The sequence below is a fragment of the Erinaceus europaeus genome, chromosome 4 (genome assembly GCF_950295315.1).
Source record: "Erinaceus europaeus chromosome 4, mEriEur2.1, whole genome shotgun sequence".
Classification (NCBI taxonomy): Eukaryota; Metazoa; Chordata; class Mammalia; order Eulipotyphla; family Erinaceidae; genus Erinaceus; species Erinaceus europaeus.
In genome coordinates, this window is record NC_080165.1 from 36715144 (window position 1) to 36735593 (window position 20450).

The 20450-nt window shown below is 38.3% G+C and overlaps 1 protein-coding gene and 6 non-coding genes across 7 annotated transcripts; 5 read left to right on the forward strand and 2 right to left on the reverse strand.

Moving 5' to 3' along the window:
* The first annotated feature begins 2799 nt into the window (after positions 1-2799).
* On the forward strand, positions 2800-2870 carry TRNAG-GCC (transfer RNA glycine (anticodon GCC)). Its single transcript has one exon. It is a non-coding gene; the product is annotated as a tRNA-Gly (tRNA).
* An 814-nt stretch (positions 2871-3684) lies between these two features.
* Positions 3685-3766, forward strand: TRNAS-UGA (transfer RNA serine (anticodon UGA)). The gene has a single exon. It is a non-coding gene; the product is annotated as a tRNA-Ser (tRNA).
* A 582-nt stretch (positions 3767-4348) lies between these two features.
* On the forward strand, positions 4349-4419 carry TRNAQ-UUG (transfer RNA glutamine (anticodon UUG)). The gene has a single exon. It is a non-coding gene; the product is annotated as a tRNA-Gln (tRNA).
* Positions 4420-5139: 720 nt separating this feature from the next.
* On the forward strand, positions 5140-5211 carry TRNAQ-UUG (transfer RNA glutamine (anticodon UUG)). The gene has a single exon. It is a non-coding gene; the product is annotated as a tRNA-Gln (tRNA).
* Positions 5212-12105: 6894 nt separating this feature from the next.
* TRNAR-UCG (transfer RNA arginine (anticodon UCG)) lies at positions 12106-12178 on the reverse strand. Its single transcript has one exon. It is a non-coding gene; the product is annotated as a tRNA-Arg (tRNA).
* Positions 12179-17189: 5011 nt separating this feature from the next.
* TRNAM-CAU (transfer RNA methionine (anticodon CAU)) lies at positions 17190-17261 on the reverse strand. The gene has a single exon. It is a non-coding gene; the product is annotated as a tRNA-Met (tRNA).
* A 755-nt stretch (positions 17262-18016) lies between these two features.
* Positions 18017-18441, forward strand: LOC103123889 (histone H4). The gene has a single exon (XM_007534565.2). The coding sequence runs from the start codon at positions 18042-18044 to the stop codon at positions 18351-18353; it is 312 nt and encodes a 103-aa protein (XP_007534627.1). The 5' UTR covers positions 18017-18041; the 3' UTR covers positions 18354-18441.
* Positions 18442-20450: the final 2009 nt, after the last annotated feature.

Here is a 20450-nt window from a genome sequence, read left to right on the forward strand (position 1 = left end):
TTTGATTCCTGTTTTGTTTTTGGCTTGCCATCGAGGCAAGCTGCTGATGAACTGAAAATCTTATTCTGGCAGTTCTTTGTTTAATATAAAGCAACCAACTGTTCCTAGAAGTCTTCTGTCATGTAATTTTCTTTTTCTTTCAGTTCTTCAAATGTCTGTTGCTCTTTTCCAAAGCAGGATCTTAGCTATAGTCCTTTCCTCTGTAAGAGGTTTTCTCTTTTTTTTCCCCCTGAATAATTCAGACAATAAATTTCCAGTGGTCAACCAAAAAAAAAAAAATATATATATATATATATATGTACCAAAAAGAGCCTTTGTTTTACATTTAGGTAATCCCTCTAGTATTATGCTGGCAGAATTTTATTTCCCAGACATTTGTTATATTCCCTAAACCATCTAGAAGAGGAGGTGGGGTTGGGGGGGGGTGTCAGTATTGTCAGTACCAAGTAAAGCAGTTGATTGTAGATTCTATTAGCACTTTGTTTGCAACCTCATAAAAGATTTTACCCAGACAAGGCACACTTGGATGACAGGTACAAAAACTGTGAGATGGTAAATGCCATTGTAAGGCACTAACTACATTACCACCACCACCACCCCCCACCCCCACCCCCCTCAGCTCTGGCTTCTGGTAATGCTAGGGACTGAGTTTGGGAATTTGGGTTCTTTAGGCATGAAAATAATTTGCATGACAACTATGCTATCTTGTCAGACCCAAGTCACAAAGTAATTTCCTACACAGCAATAGGCCATGAATGTATTTTACCTCACAATTATCTCTTAGCTGTGACTACCAATTTAATGTACAGCATGATCTTTATCCAATCCTAAAAACACTTTCACTTTTGAAAAACTACAATTCAGATTTTAGATATCTCAGTAAAGGTATCTTTGTAAAGATATCTTTGCTCTATCCACTCTAAAACACTATTACGATTTCTGAGTTACTATTTGCACCTTTTCAAGAAACTGTTTTGTTCTTGAAATGGGTTTTTAGGGGTTTGAGGAAGGAGCAATTGACAATAGTATATAAGGTCTGAGAAAACAGAGTGTATGTTATAAATTTTTTCTATTCAATACATACAAAAGGATATGCTTCTGATATTTATGTTAGAACTACCCTAAACTACCCAGTCAATTTATTATAACATTACTGTGAAGCTTTTTATTATAATAGGAATAAAGTTAAATGTCTGACTTTTATGGTTTAGTAAAAACTATATGAAAAATCAGTAAATGAGTGTGCGGGTAGATAGTATAATGGTTATGCAAAAAAAAGGTCTTTTACCAGAGGCTCAAAATTTCCAGATTCAGTTGCACACCACCATAGAATTGAACAGCTCTGGTTAGAGGGGAGAAAAACAAAAAAACTATCTGTCTATCTATCTATCTATCTATCTATCTATCTATCTCTATCTATATCCATATGTAGATATATAAAATCAGCAGCTTCTATTTGTCTAGTGCCTTTGCATTATTATATTTTTTTAAATTTTTTATTTAAGAAAGGATTAGTGAACAAAAGCATAAGGTAGGAGGGGTACAACTCCACACAATTCCCAACACCCAATCCCCATAACCCACCCCCTCCCATGGTAGCTTTCCCATTCTCTATCCCTCTGGGAGCATGGACCCAGGGTCGTTGAGGGTTGCAGAAGGTAGAAGGTCTGGCTTCTGTAATTGCTTCCCCGCTGAACATGGGCGTTGACTGGTCGGTCCATACCCCCAGCATTATTTTTCAAGTGAACAGAATAAAGTTTTAATTTACCTTTATTGCCCCAAAATGGTGTAGGTTAATTACACTAGGCATCATTTATATAGGAATAAATGAGAACCAACATTATGTAATTTGACTAAGCTTATTTATATCTCATACTATTCTTCTGTTACTAGGATTTGGAACAGCCTAATATATGGCCTACATTCCTTTCTTTAAAGAACATTAATAGCCCCTTAATTTGCTATTAATTTTGTATTTTCCTACTATTCATTCACTTCAAATCATTTTAATCCAGTCTACCAAATACAAACTACTATTTCTCTATTTTCAAGAGAAAGTGGGAAGGTGAAGAAACTAGAGTGACACAAATACTTAAAAGCCGATTGACTTTCACATGTGGATTACATTCCTGAAATCCAAACTGAATATTAATTTCAGTAGAGATAATTTGCATTGGTGTCACTATTTTTTCCTCTCTGTATGCATTTTCTGCTCCTCCCCCAAAACAACTAAATTGTCATTAAAACACATGGTTGAAAACTCCTATTAATTTCCAAGTGCTGTTTGACTTTTGGTTACAAAGTGCAAGAGCAGCCTCAACAGCTGGTGGTCATCTTTTCTAAGAACAAGTGAAATGTCAGTGGTCATGTAGAATAGGATATGAGAAAACTCTGACTTTCAGCATTTTCTTTATTGCTACAGATTTCTATAACAATGCCTTCATGTCAAAGTTGGGTCCCCAGAACAGAATGGAATTTGAGATGTTTCCCCTCCCCTAATGAGGTCACTTGATGTTTCAGACTTGAATTAAGTTCTTTGACCAAGCACATTCTAAATTACATCCTAAACAAGAGATTTACAGAATTTGCTAATATTATAGATTTTAATTGGAGGAAGGATGGGGAAAAGTCATTTTATATGTTGGTTGTGTTTGGTTTCCTTATAATTTACAAGTCTTTTTAGAATATTCAGGCAAACATTTTTTTCCATTGTAATTGAGAAAAAAAAGTTCTAAAAAAAAAAAAAAACAACATAAAAACTTTCTACATAAGCAAGCAGAAGGAAGAAAAAGCTTGTAGGCATTGGTGGTTCAGTGGTAGAATTCTCGCCTGCCACGCGGGAGGCCCGGGTTCGATTCCCGGCCAATGCAAAGTTGACTTTTGACGTCACTAGCTGGAAAATAGTTTAACAGGATATTTAAACTGAGCTTCTGGAATCTAGTATGCTTATGGAAGAAGCCAAAGTTAACTTCTCTATTGAAATTTCATCTTTCTAAACAATGCCAGTTAGCTTGGCTTTCCAATAATCTGGGACGTTCTCAGGTTTGAATTCAAGTAAACCAGACATCTGCTTATTGGTGTGTCTTGGCTTTGAATTCTAAGCCTTTGGCATCTGGAAGTGGCTGCAGGCAAGTAGGGATATTAGTATATTATATTTTAGAAAATACTCGAATGTTATTAGAACTGAGTAAATGCTAGTATTATTCTCTTTGATTTATCTTTTAAAAAGACGTCCTGTAATGTATTAGCAGGGTGGCGCAGCGCAAGTGTGCTGGTCCCATAACCCAGAGGTCGATGGATCGAAGCCACTCTCTGTTATGATAATTTTGGTTATGATCCCACTTGATTAGATAAAATTTATCTGTAAAACAAAGCCTACCTTCTGTCTCCAGGACCTCTTGAGGTAGCTAGCCTTTCAAATTTGAGTAATTCGTATTCACGGTCTTTAACTGCTTAAATTCTTATTACTTCGGGAGTGCCTGGTGGAGTTGTGCGCCACTGTATTTCTTAGGGATTAGAATGTGGCTTTCTTAAAGCTTTCGTGTATTGTTTATCAAACCGCTATTAGCATTTGATCGACTTTTCATGGCACGAACTTCAAAATAATTTTTATTGAAATGTAAATTCTTTGGAATAGAGAAAATAATCCTCATGGGAATATATCTAATACAGGACAGCCGTTATGTAGTCGTGGCCGAGTGGTTAAGGCGATGGACTTGAAATCCATTGGGGTCTCCCCGCGCAGGTTCGAATCCTGCCGACTACGTCTTACTTTTCTTTTTCCAGATTAGCTTTATAGACTAATGTTGAAATGAACTCTTTCATTCGGTTACTATTACCCTTATTTACAAAGTGTATCTAAGTACTCCTTTCTTGTATGTTTGTATAGAGAGAATCTTTAAAATTTTGGAGAGTATGTGTTCAGCTTCACTGGGTGGGGGGCGGCGGAGGGGGAATAGGGACACATCCCTTTGGTGGTGGGAAGGGTTTTGATGTACACTCCTATTAATTTGTAGTCTCATAAATCCCTATTTAATTAATACAAAAAATTTTGGGGGGAAAATACTAACAGTTTTTAAGTTCCAAATAAAGATGTTTATGTGGAGATTCTTAGGATATGACAGATCTGAGGTGAATTTTGGGCTGGAAAACAGCAAATTTAGCTCAAATCTGACTTGAAATTTTGCCTACCTCTGGTCCCCTGGACTCAGTTGCAAGAATTTAAGTCCATTTGGTGCATCATTATCTATTTATGAAAATACTTATTTTAAACCAAAATGTCTAATCTTTCTTGGGAATCACTTGTTTTATCCTCATTCCTACGTATCAAGAAAGACTTCTTCTAAGTGCCCCATGGTGTAATGGTTAGCACTCTGGACTTTGAATCCAGCAATCCGAGTTCAAGTCTCGGTGGGACCTCACTGTAATTTTGTGTATTTCAGTACTCATAAACGGAGTGCTTTAATGCAATTTAATACCTAACCCTAAGCATTTAGATAATGTCCTGTAGAACTGTAATCCTTCTTGCTTTCTTCTGGGATTTCACATTTGTCCTCTCCACCCTCCTCTTAATATTGTACCAGAGGCTTCTCTTTCTTTTCTTTTTTTAAATTTCTTTATTGAAGAATTAATATTTTACATTCGACAGTAAATACAATAGTTTGTACATGCATAACATTTCCCAGTTTTCCATATAAAGTACCAGAGACTTTTCAAATCATTAAAAAATAAATCTTCGCTTGGGTGCGTCATCATTTAGGTTTTCATATCCAGGACCTAAATTCTGGGTGTTGGTTCCATAATTTCTGACACAAACTAGGTCCTGAGGAGTTTGAATGAGTGGTCATATTTATTCTGATGTCCTTGTTGTTTGACATAAGTCGGTTTTTCATGAGTCTCTACAGAGTTAATATGGGGAAAAAAAAACATGTTATTGATTTAAAAAAAAACAACAATAGAGGTATAATTTCAAGCCGTTTCCACCACCAGAGTTCTGTGTTTCTATATGCCCTCAAATGGAAAGTGCTGTAGTTTTCCCGAGGTGTATAGAACTAAGTTATAATATGGAAAAAACTTTATGGAAATTACAAACTCTGAGAATATTATTCAAAGACAATCTAGTATATCCTCAATTCTCATGGCCCCATGGTGTAATGGTTAGCACTCTGGACTTTGAATCCAGCGATCCGAGTTCAAATCTCGGTGGGACCTCAAGTAGTTTTGAAGATTCTTCCTTTCTCTTCAAAATAGTTTCTTGATGATCTCTGTATGTCTTTAAGCTTTGTCCTTGGACGTTATTCTTTGATAAGTTCATGTAATTCTGATTCCTTATTCTCTTCTTCTATTTCTGGGAAGTTACTTATTTATATTATCTATATCCTAGGACTTCAACTTTTCTTCATGACATCAATTATTACTTGGTTGCTTGGATTCTTTTTAATTATTTGCAAGTGTCTTAATGTTTCATGTGTCTCTGCTATAAACATTTTCTTCTCTGAGTGTCTCAAAACGTATAGTCCTTTCTAATAGTATACATGTGAAATGCTGTAGCAAGTGCTTCTTGTTAGAGATCACTCTAGACTCAGTCTAGTGATTTGAGTCCCAGCTATCACAATTATCTCCCTTTTTATGTTACATTTATTTATTTAGCCAGAACATTGTGCTGGCATTAGGCCTAAACATTTTGAAGGGTAATTACCTAGATGCAGTAGTGGACAAGACTTCCCTTGAAGGTTTATTATTCAAAGGCTCCATGGTGTGATAGCTTATACCCTGGACTCAACACAGTCATCTTACTTATAAGTGGGACAATCTCTTCACAGTTTGAAAGTACATCCTTCAGAGCGTCCTATTATAGCAAAACAAGAATCTCAGGAGTCACACTTGCCTATAGAAATTGGTACAGAAACTTTTTGCCAATTTAGTCTACTCATAGTAATGTCTTGAACTTCTCCATCATTTTCCTAATGCTGCTTTAAGACATTACTGACATTTTTATTTATTTGTTGCTAGATAGAGACAGAGAAATTGAGAGGGTAAGGGGAGGAAGAGATAAACACCTGCAGCCCTACAGAAGGAGACCAGGAACTTGAACCTGGGTCCTTGCACACTGTTATTTGTTCACTTAGCCAGGCATGGCACTGCTTGGCCCCCAATATAACTGACATTTAGCAGTTTAAAAAGCAGAGATTAAATTTCTTTTTCTTTCTCTCTTTCTTTCTTTCTCTCTCTCTCTCTCTCTCTCTCTCTCTCTCTCTTTCTTTCTTTCTTTCTTTCTTTCTTTCTTTCTTTCTTTCTTTCTTTCTTTCTTTCTTTCTTTCTTTCTTTCTTTCTTTCTTTCTTTCGCCTCCAGGGTTATCGCTGGGACTCAGTGCCTGCACTAGAAATAGCTGCTCCTGGAGGCTGTTTTTTCCCTTTTATTGCCCTTGTTGTTGTCGTTATTATTGTTGTTGTTGTTGGATAGGACAGAGATATATTAAGAGAGGAGGGGAAGACAGAAAGACAGGCACCTGCAGATCTGCTTCACTGCCTGTGAAACGATCCCCCTGCAGGTGGCGAGCCGGGGCTTGAACACCAGTCCTTGGGCTTTGCGCCATGTCAGTTTACCCCTCTGCGCCACCGTCCAGCTCCCGAGATTAATTTTCTTATTGTTCTGGAGATTAGAAGTCTAAAGTCGAGGATTGTGTTCTTCTTGGAGACTTCCAGAAGCAGAGTCTAGGGTATAAGCAGTATATTCATTGGCCCTCTCAATGTTTAGTGCTCTCATCCTTGTGTCATCTTTTGCTTCTATCCATACGTGAATTTTTTTTTTTTTACTACTGGGTCTGTTCTTCCGTTGGGCCCACTTGGATAATACAGAATAATTTCCCCACCTTAAAAGCCTAAATTTGGGGCCAGGTGGTGATGCACCTGGTTAAGCACACACATTACAGTGCACAAGGACTCAGGTTCAAGCCCCTGGTCTCACTTGCAGAGCTAAGGTTTCACAAGTGGTGAAGCAGGGCTGCAGGTGTCTCTCTGTCTCTCTCCCTCTCTATCTCCTCCCCTTTCAATGTCTCTGTTTCTGTCCAATAATACATAAAAAAATATTTTTTAAAAAAGCCTAAATTTGCTCACATTTTCAAAGTCTCTTACAATGTGAGGTAATACATTTACAGATTCAGAGGCCATAGGCTTATTTTGGAGGCCCTTATTTAGTCTCCCACAACATATTAAAGCATCCAATATTGTGCTGATAAAAGTTATGAGAATAGGCAGGCACCCTTGTTTTGTTCTTGATGTTAAGAGATGTTGTTATCTTAAGAGAAACCCTTTACCATTGAGTATTGTGTTAGCTGTGGCCTTTTCTTATGTAGCTATTAAATAAAAACAGACACACTTAGAATTTTGAATTTATAAAAATCAAACAGAGGACTTGAGCCAAGAGGGACAGGAACCTGGTAACAGTATTCACATTGCTCTAAGAATTCTCCAAAGATTTGATTCTGGTGTAGAGGTATTTTATATTGTCTATATGTAAATGAAGACTGCAATTAGTATCTAGAGAATTCTACAACATAGTGACAGATAGTATTTTTCCTTTTTTATTTTTATTTTTTGCCTCCAGGCTTATTGCTGGGGCTCAGTGCCTGCACTTTGAATCCACATCTCCTGGAGGCTTTTTTTCCCCTTTTGTTGCCCTTGTTTATTGTTGTTATTGTTGTTGCTATTGCTATCATTGTTGTTGGATAGAACAGAGAGAAATCAAGAGAGGAGAGGAGGTTAAGTGCAGGTGGCACAAAGCATAAGGACCGGTGTAAGAATCCCAGTTCAAACCCCCCGGCTCCCCACCTGCAGGGGAGTCGCTTCACAAGTGGTGAAGCAGGTCTGCAGGTGTCTATCTTTCTCTCCCCCTCTGTCTTCCCCTCCTCTCTCCATTTCTCTCAGTCCTATCCAACAACAACAATAATAACTACAACAATAAAACAAGGGCAAAAAAAGGGAATAAAATAAATATAAAAAAACTACATTAAAAAAAAGAGAGAGGAGAGGAATACAGAGAGGGGGGAGAGGAAGATAGACACCTGTAGCCCTGCTTCACTGCTTTTGAAGCAACCCCCATGCAGGTGGGGAGCTGAGGGCTCGAACTGGGATCCTTATGCTGGTCCTTGCTCTTTGTGCCATGTGCACTTAACTCATTGCACTACAGCCCAACCCCTGACAGTATTTTTTATAAATGGATATTATATACTAATATATAATGTATTTTATATATGTATTAAGGCAATCAATCAAAGTAACTTAATCTCTGTCTACACCTCACCCCCTGCTGTTAACCCATTCTTCTGGGAACTGAGGGTCAGGTGTCATGGTCTTGTTCATCTTTGTGTGTCCTTGATGATTAATGAATGTAATTCATTATGCTCCTGATCTTTCAAAAAGTCAGAAGGTTTGGGAACTAGCCTCATGGAACTAGACTGAGTTCTGCCTTTTGACTCACAGTTACGTCTAAGAAAGATGATGGAGTAATGTTGATTTCTATGCCAATTCGAAGTCCTTTTACCATGAACTCCATGATGTTGAAGCACTTCCTCTCTGTACTCTATTTTTTGAAGTGCTCTTTCTCTCTCCCTTTTTGTTTTAATTTTTTACCATGAGTGGATGTTGCATTTAGTCAATGATTTGGCAAAATAAACATTAAATGGGAAAGGATGCTTGTGATTAACAATACCTTCTAAAAATACCCCTTTAGTCCACATGAAATATTAGCTCACTTGGATATTGTGTTTCTTTGCCATGTGTGTGTCCAGGTTCAAACCAGGCTCCCACTGCATTGAGGGAAGCTTTGCTGTCCTGTTTTCTTTAACTCTCTGTCTCTATGATCAACAATAAATAAATAAATACATAAATAAATCTCTATACTTTATATTAAAAGTTTTAACTAAAAAGCTAACATGTTATTGAGACTCTTCAAGTTATTTATTTTTTAAAATTTTATTTATTTATTTTCCCTTTTGTTGCCCTTGTTTTTATTGTTGTTGTAGTTATTGTTGTTGTCATTGTTATATAGGACAGAGAGAAATGGAGAAGGAGGGGAAGACAGAGAGGGGGAGAGAAAGACACCTGCGGACCTGCTTCACCACTTGTGAAGCGACTCCTATGCAGGTGGGAAGCTGGGGGCTCCAATCCAGATCCTTATGCTCTTCAAGTTATTTTATGGTATGCGCTCTTCCTATTTGCAAAACCAAACAACTCTTCCAACTACAAAGTGTGCAATGGTAATCTTTGGCTAGAAGGCATTGAAGTAGGCATTAATAGCAACTACAACAGTAAAAGACAATACTAAGTTTGTATTTTTAACCAGATTAGATCTCACTTCTGGCTTATGTTGGTGCTATGGACTGAACCTCTAAGCTAAACCATCATTTTGAATATATTTCACTGTTCAGAAGAATGTAAGAAAACAAACAACAAACAAACAAAAAGTTATTATTATTTTTTTTACAAGTCAAGAGTTTATTTTCAAATTCCAAAAAGTCCCTTTAATTTTACTCTCGGGAACCAAATACACCCCCCTCCCACCCAAATTCATGAACTAGGAGAGCAGTGGGGGAGTACTCAGTGCTGTGAGGCCCTGAGCTTGATCAGCTGTGGATCCTCATGATTTGTGTGAATGCCTCTGGAGGATGCAGAGTAGCCTTCCATTCCAGCATTTTTCTGGTCTCTTGGCATCTGCTACAAGGTTGAGGATGGGTTACTGGTCTGTCTGGTAAGGTCACTGCACCATTTGGTGATCAGATCTTTCAGATGATCTAATGCCACCTCTGGATGCTGGGCTGGTTGGTAATGTGAGCTTGGACAGAGGTCAGTCATTCCATAAGGTCATTGTCACAGGCTAACGGTCACCTTCCCCTTGAATGTGAGCCATCACTCTTCATCCAACAGAGATGAACACAGTCTTCAGGTCACAGGGTCGCCTCGAGACTTGAGGACAGGCAGGAACTAAGGAAGAATAAGAGCTTTCTTACACGACAGGATTCAGGTCGCCAATAAACACGCAGTAACAGGCGGGGGTGCAGTGTTGTGTGTCAGACTATCACATTATGTTAATAATTATGTTAATAATTGTTAAGTCCTCTTGGTTGACTGATCCTCTGAACATTAAGTAATGTCCATCCCTATCTTTAAAAAAAATTTATTTATTTTAAAGTCTACTGTGTCAGATATGAGAATAGCTGTTCCTGCCTTTTTTTGTGGGCCATTGGCTTGTATGTAAGTTTTCCATCCTTTCACTTTGAGTCTGTGTTTGTCTTGTTGAGTTAGGTGGTTTTCCTGTAGACAGTATATTGTTGGGTTGTGTTTTCTGATCCATCATCCTACTATGTGCCTTTTAATAGGTGAATTCAGACCATTGACATTTACTGATATTATAGACTGAAGATATTTTAATGCATTCTTATAGATTTTTATAGTGTTCTGATATGTGGCATGTTTATGGTGATCTGATTGTTTATAGGAGACCTTTTAGAACTTCTTTCAGGGCAGGCAGGTGATAGTTGATTACTTCATCTGTTGCTTGTCTGAGAAGGTTTTGATGCCTCCATCTAGTCTGAATGACTATCTAGCAGTATATAGTAGTCTTGGTTGAAAGCCTTTCTCATTGAACACTCAATAGATATCTTGCCATTCTCTTCTGGCCTGTAGTGTTTGTGTGAAGAAGACTGCTGCTAATCTTATGGGTTTTACTCTGTAGGTGACTTTGTTTTTCTCTTGTAGCCTTCAGGTACCATTCTTTACCCTTATTCCTTTCCATTCTAAATATGATGTGTCTTTAAGTCTGGGTTAATTCTGTTTGGGACCCTCTGGGCTTCTTAAACCTTTATGTCTTTGATGTTGTCTAGACTAGAGAAGTTCTCAGCTATTATGTCCTGCAGGATGCTTTCTTCCCCTCCCCCTCTCTGTCTCTGTCCCTCTCTATATCCCCCTCCTCTCTTGATTTGTCTCTGTCTCTATCCAATAAATATAGATTTAAAAATTAAAAAAATAAAGTGGGAGAGTTCAACATTTAAAAAAAGATATTTGGGTTACATCACAAAAGATGATATTGTGTCCTTTGGGACTAAATGGTTGGAGCTAGAGGTTATTATACTTAGTGAAATAAATAAAGAATGCAAAGACAACTATTGGACTGTCTTACTCATATATGAAATCTAGAGAACTTGAAACCAAACACACACACACACCTAAAACTAAAAAAAAGAAACAACCAAACTGTTTCTAAGACTGGTGACAACTCTAGTGATTATTTTTGGGAGGAGGGAGGGAGGGAGGGAGAGTGGTGGTGAGGTGTGGAACTATACACTGTAACTTTACAATCTTGTAACTTAACTATTAATCACAAGTAAAAACAAAAACAAAACCCTGCATTACTGGACACATTCTCATGTGCTGACAAAAGGAAAGGAATATAGGAAGTGAAGATGTAATAGGAGGAGAAAAATTAAAAGCTGAGGATTGCATCAAAGTAAAGGACTCAGGTGGTGGAGGGGAGGGTTCAGGTCCTGGAATATGATGACAAAGGAGGCCCTAGGTGGGGGGTGGTGGTGGTGGTTAGAGACTGTATATTACTGTCAACTGTAAATCATTAATCCCAACCCCAAAAAGGAAATGGAAAGAAAGGAAGAGAAGAGAGAAGAAAAGAAAAGCAGTGACAGACTTTAATCACAGTCAGGTACATGTTCTCAGATGTCCTAGGGTGACACCAGTGAGAGGAACAGCAATGGAGCTCCTAATGCCATTAGTCTAATATTCAGTAGTTCTAAAAAACGCTATTTCAGATCTTAACTCTTTTTTCAGATTCTCTAACTCAGAAGCCGGAGAGACAAATTGGAATCCTAAATTATTGAAAGACATAATATATCAATTTTGACTTTCAAACTCTCTTTAACCCTGACAGTAGTTCTTCAAAACGTTTGATAAAAAGCTCTGTAAAATGGGGGTAGGAAGAAACAGCTGGGGCAACACCTGTAATAAGTGAGTTCACATTCTCAAGAATATTAAGTATACTTGTATGTTAACAGGTGAGCATCCACTCTTAAAAGTAACTTTAGCTAAAGAGAATAAACTTAACCACGAAGGGATTCGAACCCTCAATCTTCTGATCCGAAGTCAGACGCCTTATCCATTAGGCCACGTGGTCTTGATGGCTAGAGGCTTCCACAACATTAAGAAAACATAACAATTCTCATAAATTAGTGAACCAAACGTAAAGCACAAAACAAAACAAAAACTAAAAACGCAATAGCACAACGCCACTGTCGTCTCCCTTGTTCTTTCCTCTGGAAACATGCCAACTGAAGTTATTTGGCTTAACTGAGCACGACCTTACAAAGGAACCAGTTCTCTCTTTTAGTGTTTGGGTATACGCGGCCGGGGTTGTGTGTGTGGGGGGGAATAGTTGATAAAAACCGTTTTAGGATTCCCGAACAAGAACGCTGAAGTGTGTGGCACCGAAACGATACCAAAATAGCGCATTGTCTGTATCGAGGAATATTTGTCAATAAATTAACTTACTTTCATTCACCATTTTCAAGTCGCCAGCACTCGGGATATCTGCTTGTACAGTTGTCATGGTAATTACATTAGGAAGGCAGCTTCAGGAAGTGTTTGTAAAGTGTTTGTTTTTTGTCCTGCGTGGTATAGCTGCAGTTCTCTAGGTATAACGATTTCATTCTCATGCTTTTCTAGTACTTTCTCTGATTGCTATAATGTAACAGAACATTTCCCACAGTAAATCCTTTTCCGATAATGCTGTTAATGGGGGTCTTCAAGGGGATCGAGAACTTCAGGACCATTTCTATTTCTTTTGATGCTCCTATATGTTGAAATAACAACAACAAACCACTAACATAAGATTAAAAAGCTTTGACCCTTATCAATTTTTACATTTACTGGGTGAAATAAAATAAAGACTTGTTGCAATCAAATCATTCAAGGGATATTTGTAGAATTTACAATGTCCTATAGAGTGCTTTGCCTAGATTAAAAGTTATAGTTTGATTTTTTTTTTATAAAAAAGTTTAAGTTTGGCTGCCTTCTTTCAAACCTTTAAATGAATCTCTGTGACTTAATGCAAATTGTTTGAAAATCAGTCTATACATAATGTGTTTCTTTAACTTTCTTAATTCCCAGACCCTGATTGCATTGGTTCTCCTGACTCATTTGTATGTGTCTTGGATTAAATTAGTCGCTCCTGGAGTACATTTACAGGGCCTTCTACATAATCTTTCTTTCCCTCTCTACAGAATAGTATCTGCGAAATAGAATGTGCTTAGTAAAAATGTGATGAGTTTTTGTATATTTACTTTTTGAATTCTGTTGTTATATTTAATGTGAGGATTATTTAACAGATTCTTCTGTTCTGAAAAATACAAACATGAATCCCTCTTCCTGGAAAAAGAAAGATGATGGCTAAACTATCATAAGTAACACTATCTGTATTGATAGAAGTTCTTGAGTTCTGGATGTATTGAACAATTTGCTGACTGGATTGATAATATGAGAGAAACAGAAAATAAAAAAGAACAACAACAACAAAAACCTTTTTTTTTTTTTTAGAATGAGTTGGTGTCTTGCTTTTCATGATATATCCCCTTAAGCACCAGTATATCTTCTTATGAATCACACATTAAGATAAATTAATATAATTTATAAATAAAAATCCATATAAATGAATTGATAAATAAAACCAATATTGATTTAATTAAAATAAAGCAATTATGGTTATTAAGCAATGTGCTTAGTGGCCTGGTATGAGGAAGAATCATGAAATGGCAATAAATGGGAACCAGGTAGTGGTACATTCAGTTGAGTGCAAATGTGACAGTGCTCAAGGATCTGTATTCAACGCCCCTTCTCCCCACCTGCAGGACTAGTACTTCACTAGCAGTGAAACTGTACTGCAGGTGTCCCTCTTTCTCTCTCCTTTATTTCCCCTGCCCCACTCAATTTCTTTTTGTTTTAACTAAAAAGGAAAACAAAACAACCCCCCCCCCCATAAGTTAAATAAATGGCAGTGAATGAAGTTTCACATAGAAGACTGTCAATTAAGTTTTGTATCCTTGAAGGTGAGGGAATGAATTGATCTTCTTCTTTTTTTTTTATTTCTTTATTGGAGAATTAATGTTTTACATTCAACAGTAAATACAATAGTTTGTACATGCATAACATTCCTTAGTTTCCCATTTAACAATATAACCCCCACTAGGTCCTCTGTCATCCTTCTTGGACCTGTATTCTCCGCACCCACCCACCCCCAGCCCAGAGTCTTTTACTTTGGTGCGATTCGACAATTCCATTTCAGGTTCTACTTTTTTTTTTTTTTTTTTTTTTAATTCTGATCTTGTTTTTCAAATTCTGCCTGAGAGTGAGATCATCCCATATTCATCCTTCCATTTCTGACTTATTTCACTTACCATGAATTTTTCAAGGTCCATTCAAGATCGGCTGAAAATGGTGAAGTCACCATTTTTTACAGCTGAGTAGTATTCCATTGTGTATATAGACCACAACTTGCTCAGCCACTCATCTGTTGTTGGACACCTGGGTTGCTTCCAGGTTTTGGCTATTACAAATTGTGCTGCCAAGAACATATGTGTACACAGATCTTTTTGGATGGATGTGTTGGGTTCCTTAGGATATATCCCCAGGAGAGGAATTGCAGGATCATAGGGTAGGTCCATTTCTAGCCTTCTGAGAGTTCTCCAGACTATTCTCCACAGAGGTTGGACCAATTGACATTCCCACCAGCAGTGGAGGAGGGTTCCTTTGACCCCACATGCTCTCCAGCATTTGCTGCTGTTACATTTCTGATGCATGACATTCTCACAGGAGTAAAGTGGTATCTCATTGTTGTCTTTATTTGCATTTCTCTGACAATCAGAGACTTGGAGCATTTTTTCATGTGTTTCTTGGCCTTTTGGATCTCTTCTGTGGTGAATATTCTGTCTATGTCCTTCCCTCATTTTTGGATGGGGTTATTTGTTGTCTTGTTGTTGAGTTTGGCAAGCTCTTTATATATGTTGGTTTTTAAACTCTTGTCTGATGTATGGCATGTAAAGATCTTCTCCCATTTTGTGAGGGGTCTCTTGGTTTGGGTAGTGATTTCTTTTGCTGTGAAGAAGCTTTTTAATTTGATGTAGTCCCATAGGTTTATACTTGCGTTAGTCTTTGTAGCTGGATTCGTTTCATTGAAGATGTCTTTAAAATGTATGCGGAAAAGAGTTCTGCCAATATTTTCCTCTAAGTATCTGATAGTTTCTGGTCTAACATCCAAGTCCTTGATCCACTTGGAATTTACTTTTGTATTTGGTGAAATACAGAGGTTCAGTTTCATTCTTCTGCATGTTTCAACCCATTTTTTCCCAACACCATTTGTTGAAGAGACTCTGCTTTCCCCATTTAATAGTCTGGGCCCCTCTGTCAAAGACTAGATGTCCATAGGTGTGGGGGCTCACTTCTGGGCCTCAATTCTATTCCACTGGTCAGTGTGTCTATTCATGTTCCAGTACCAAGCAGTTTTGATGACAATGGCCCTATAATACAATCTGAGATCTGGGAGTGTGATGCATCCGGTTCTGTTCTTTTTTCTCAAGATTGTTTTGGCAATTCTAGGTCTTTTCTGGTTCCAGATAAACATTTGTAGCATTTGTTCTATTCTCCTAAAAAATGTGTTTGGGATCTTGATGGGGATAGCATTAAATTTGTAGATGGCTCTGAGTAGTATATTCATTTTGATGATGTTAATTCTTCCAACCCATGAACATGGGATATCTTTCCACTTCTTTGTGTCTTTTTCTATTTCCTTGAGTAGTGACTCATAATTTTCAGTAGACAAGTCTTTCACTTCTTTGGTTATTATTCCTAGATATTTTATTGTTTTTGTTGCTATAGTAAGGAATGAATTGATCTTTTGATTTAACATGCTTTAGGGACAATTTTCTCTTCCCTAAGCAATGACTTAGTCTGAAACTTTCATTATGTCAAACAGAATACTTAATTTTGCCAGTATATTAAAAGATCAAAGACATAGTTTAAAAGATTATATTACAGAAGTCATAATTTACAATAGCAATAACCAAAACAAATGAAAACCAGACTAGAAAACCTAATAAAAGTTTCCAGGCCCAAGTTGATCCTTTTCCACATTGGAGGAAGTTTAGGTGCCCTGATATCTTTCTTTTTGTTTTGAAAAGTCAGCTAGAGCAGTGAAACGTCGGCAATGACAATATATGATAGGTAGAGAGACAGAAACACACAGACAGACAGTCAGACAATAGGTAGCAAAACAAAGAAAACAAGGACTAGACCACAAACTTGAAAACTCCAGCTATTTTTCTTATGAGAGAATCTGATCATGTTATTTTGTGGATCAAAATTGATTATGATTTCCCACAGACTATAGGAAAATAAAATCCACTAGGTCCTGCAGAAGTGAATTCTCCATGTCAGACTTTAATTGTGGTACTATGTCTCAAATTCCTGCTTATTCATTGTAGAGATTAAGACTGGTGGTTGAAAGTAATCTGCAATGGAGTGGCCCAGCATATTTCTAATCTGCTGCCTTTATCACCTGGGCACAACCACGTTGTAGTAGTGTTTCTGATGATGTATGTGAGGAAATAGAACTCCACACTTCAGCTTCCATCCCTGTCCTCACCAGCACACTTGGCTTGTTTTAGATTTATTCTGGCCTCATAGGGCAAAGCAGAACTGTCATTTTTGGCAACAGATATGGTTACTTTTGGCAACCAGGAGAAATTTATTTCCAGTATGAGAGGACATACTGTTTGATAACTATCTATGAATGACGTTATATTATAGTGAGCGAAAAGGGTTTCACATCCATTTCCAGGGCATAAATTTTAATCTGGTGTTAAAAAAATTTTCAGATTAAACTACAGAATTATAGTAAATAAAGTATATATAAATATACACGTGTGGGGAGAATACAGGTCCAAGAAGGATTCAGAGGACCTAGTGGGTGTTGTATTGTTATATGGGAAACTGGGGAATGTTATGCATGTACAAACTATTGTACTTACTGTTGAATGTAAAACATTAATTCCCCAATAAAGAAAAAAAAAAAACTGTAAAAAAAAAAAAATACACGTAATATAAATGTAAATATAGTAAAGAAATATAAAAGCAAATAGCAGAGGATGGTTTCGATCCATCGACCTCTGGGTTATGGGCCCAGCACGCTTCCGCTGCGCCACTCTGCTTTGCGGTAGGTACAGCTTGTAAGTATCCTATTAGATCACTTCAGAAATCGCGAGATTTCCGATTATACACTTTGACCACATCACGTTGCTGATTCTTTCTGGAATAATGCCGTTCCAAGAATTAAAGAGGAGAGAGAAAACTAAAACAAACAAAGACCCTAGAAATAAACATTCACAGAATCGTAACTGGCTGTAGATCTGAGTAGCGACTAGTTCTTTAAGTAACGATTAAAGCAAAGTGAAAACAAGTCAGGAAAGAAACCTAGATTCCCGCACGGCGCCCAAGAAGTTTGCCACGAAATTACTAAACAAATACATCAAATGCCTTTGGCAAGAAATGTTTTTATTTCAGGTTTCTTTAGGCTTGATGGTAGAAACGATTTTAAGTCCAGCAATTTTAAACTCTCCTGTGGGTCGGTTAAATTTGGGAGCTAATAGAATTCGTTTCGATAAGGGCCACTACATTTCCTGTCACATGGTTCAAGTTACTAAACACTTTTTCATATATATTTTTTAAACTAATCTGGTGTAGGTAATACAGCCCGGAAAAGCTTATTTCGGAACGTAGGGCTTTAGAAACAGGATTCTACGGAAATATTTGGAGGGCGGGCATCTAGTCGTGATGTCATTCTGACAGAATCATCAGGGGGCGGAGGCAATGGAACACCCAATCATTTCTCAGAGGTTATCCAAGTCTTCAATTAGGTCCGTAATCACCACATATAAGGACATCGCGTTTTCCCTCTCGCTTCAGTTTGACTGCCTTGCAGTTGTGTAAACATGTCTGGTCGTGGGAAAGGCGGTAAGGGTCTTGGAAAGGGTGGCGCTAAGCGCCATCGTAAGGTCCTACGCGATAATATCCAGGGCATCACCAAGCCCGCCATTCGGCGCCTGGCTCGTCGCGGCGGCGTGAAGCGCATCTCCGGCCTTATCTACGAGGAGACCCGCGGGGTGCTGAAGGTGTTTCTGGAGAACGTGATCCGGGACGCCGTCACCTACACCGAGCACGCCAAGCGCAAGACCGTCACCGCCATGGATGTGGTCTATGCCCTCAAGCGCCAGGGACGCACACTGTACGGTTTCGGCGGATAAGTCGTTTGCTATTCTATCCTTTCGCAACAAAAGGCCCTTTTCAGGGCCACCCACATTCTCCTATAAAAGAGCGACACTGTTCGGTATCTCATCCATTTGTCTAGTCTGTTAGTTCATTGGGTCTGAGCGCCTTTTAATCTGTTCACTTTACAGCATCTTTCATAGAGGCATTTAAAGTGTTGGCAGTAAATTTCAGAAACTAGCTGTTCAAAGTTTTCAGGGTTAATTAAGGTAGACTATCTGAAGTCAGCCTTATGTGGCCGTTAAGATGGCTGCCCAGACAAAGAACTTGCGCCTGTAAGACTGCTTCAGCGGTCGAACAAAGGATGAGTTCACTAAGTGGAGCAAATTTTAAGTATTAATGGGCAGAAAAGCCCAATCCTCACTTTTGGTGGCAATTGACTTCTCTTCAGTATGATTTTATTACCTGTAAGGGACAATCGAAATAGTCAATCACTACCGTAGATTAATACCTGTGGAAAACGAGGTTTTCTTTTTTCTTTTTTTTTTTGGACACAAGTAGTTTAATGATACTATAATGGGATAGCCAGTGAGATAATTTTGAATCTCATATATGAACTTTAGTGTTTATAGAGGAAAAGAGCTAGGTATTAAGTTAATGTTTTGAGAATTTATATCGGCATGCTTGAGCAGAGAGCTTTTGAACAGGTACTAGTCTGTGCTCTGGGGAATTGTAGCAATGAACGACACAAAATATAAAAGTTTATATGTTGTTCGGTCGGTGGTGCACACAAGCCTAGATGAAAAAAAATGTATCAGATGCTAGGTGTTAACTACCAAAACAAGGGAAGGCAAAAAATGCAGATGGGGTTGATTTTTTTTGTATCATATACCATGTAAAATGTTTACTGTGAAAGTGTTAAGTTGGGGGTTGGTGGTGAGGGGATGAAGGGTGGGGATAGGTGAGGGGGTTTGGGTTGGAGTTGGTATGAGAAAGTGATGCAACATTCCAAGGAAGGACAAGTGGTTGGGCAGAGGGGTGGAGAGGTCGTAGTTTTGAGGAGAAAGAGTAAGTTTGGAGAGTCCAAACTTATTTATTTTTTAAAAATATTTATTTATTCTCTTTTGTTGCCCTTGTTTTTTTTATTGTAGTTATTATTGTTGTTGGATAGGACAGAGAGAAATGGAGAGAGGAGGGCAAGACAGAGAGGAGGAGAGAAAGATAGACACCTGCAGACCTGCTTCACCGCCTGTGAAGCGACTCCCCTGCAGGTGGGGAGCCGGGGTTCAAACCGGGATCCTTATGCCGGTCCTTGTGCCGGTCCTTGTGCCGGTCCTTGTGCTTTGCGCCACCTGCGCTTAACCCGCTGCGCTACAGCCCAACTCCAACTTATTAAGAGATAATTTGCTGCACATCTAGTAGGCTGATGCCATACTTTTGTTATAAAACTTTTTACTGCAAAAACATTTACCTTCAGCAGATTCAAGAGACATTCCAGGAACGTGAGAACGGTTTATTAACGTTAGCAGGGCACAGAAAGAACTCCTGCTCTTAAAGAATTGTGGGCCCTGAAAGGAAAAATATAGCTTTTATAGGGGAAAGGGAAGGTATAGCTTATATAGGGAGCTGCAGAGCTGAGAGCAGAAAGCATTGTTACAGAAGTGGATATGGCAAAGTTAAGTGGGCATTTTCAACCCATTGCTCAGGGTTTGGTTGTCTTATTTACAGTTTCCTTCATAGCTGTGTCTAAGGGAAGGTTAGTCTCAAGATTTACTGGAACATCACTTTTAGGGGGCTTAGGGTTCAGTGGCTGCCCTGGAGATGGGTAGGATAAGATATACCACAGGAGGGAGTCAGGCGTTAGCGCCACGGGTTATGCGCAGGTGGCACAAAGAACAAGGACTGGTTTAAGGATTGCGGTTTGAGCCCCCGGCTCCCCAACTGTAGGGGGTTCGCTTCACAGGCGGTGAAGCAGGTGTCTGTCTTTCTCCCTCCTTTCTCCATTTCTCTCTGTCCTATGCAACAACAACGACGCCAATAGTAATAATAACTATAACCTTAAAACAAGGGCAACAAAAGGAAATAAATACTTTAATAATAATAATAAAGATATACCACGGGTATGGGAGAGACCT

Excerpts from the sequence above, each read along its gene's own strand:
- LOC103123889 (XM_007534565.2), top strand. The coding sequence starts at position 18,042 with ATGTCTGGTCGTGGGAAAGGCGGTAAGGGTCTTGGAAAGGGTGGCGCT.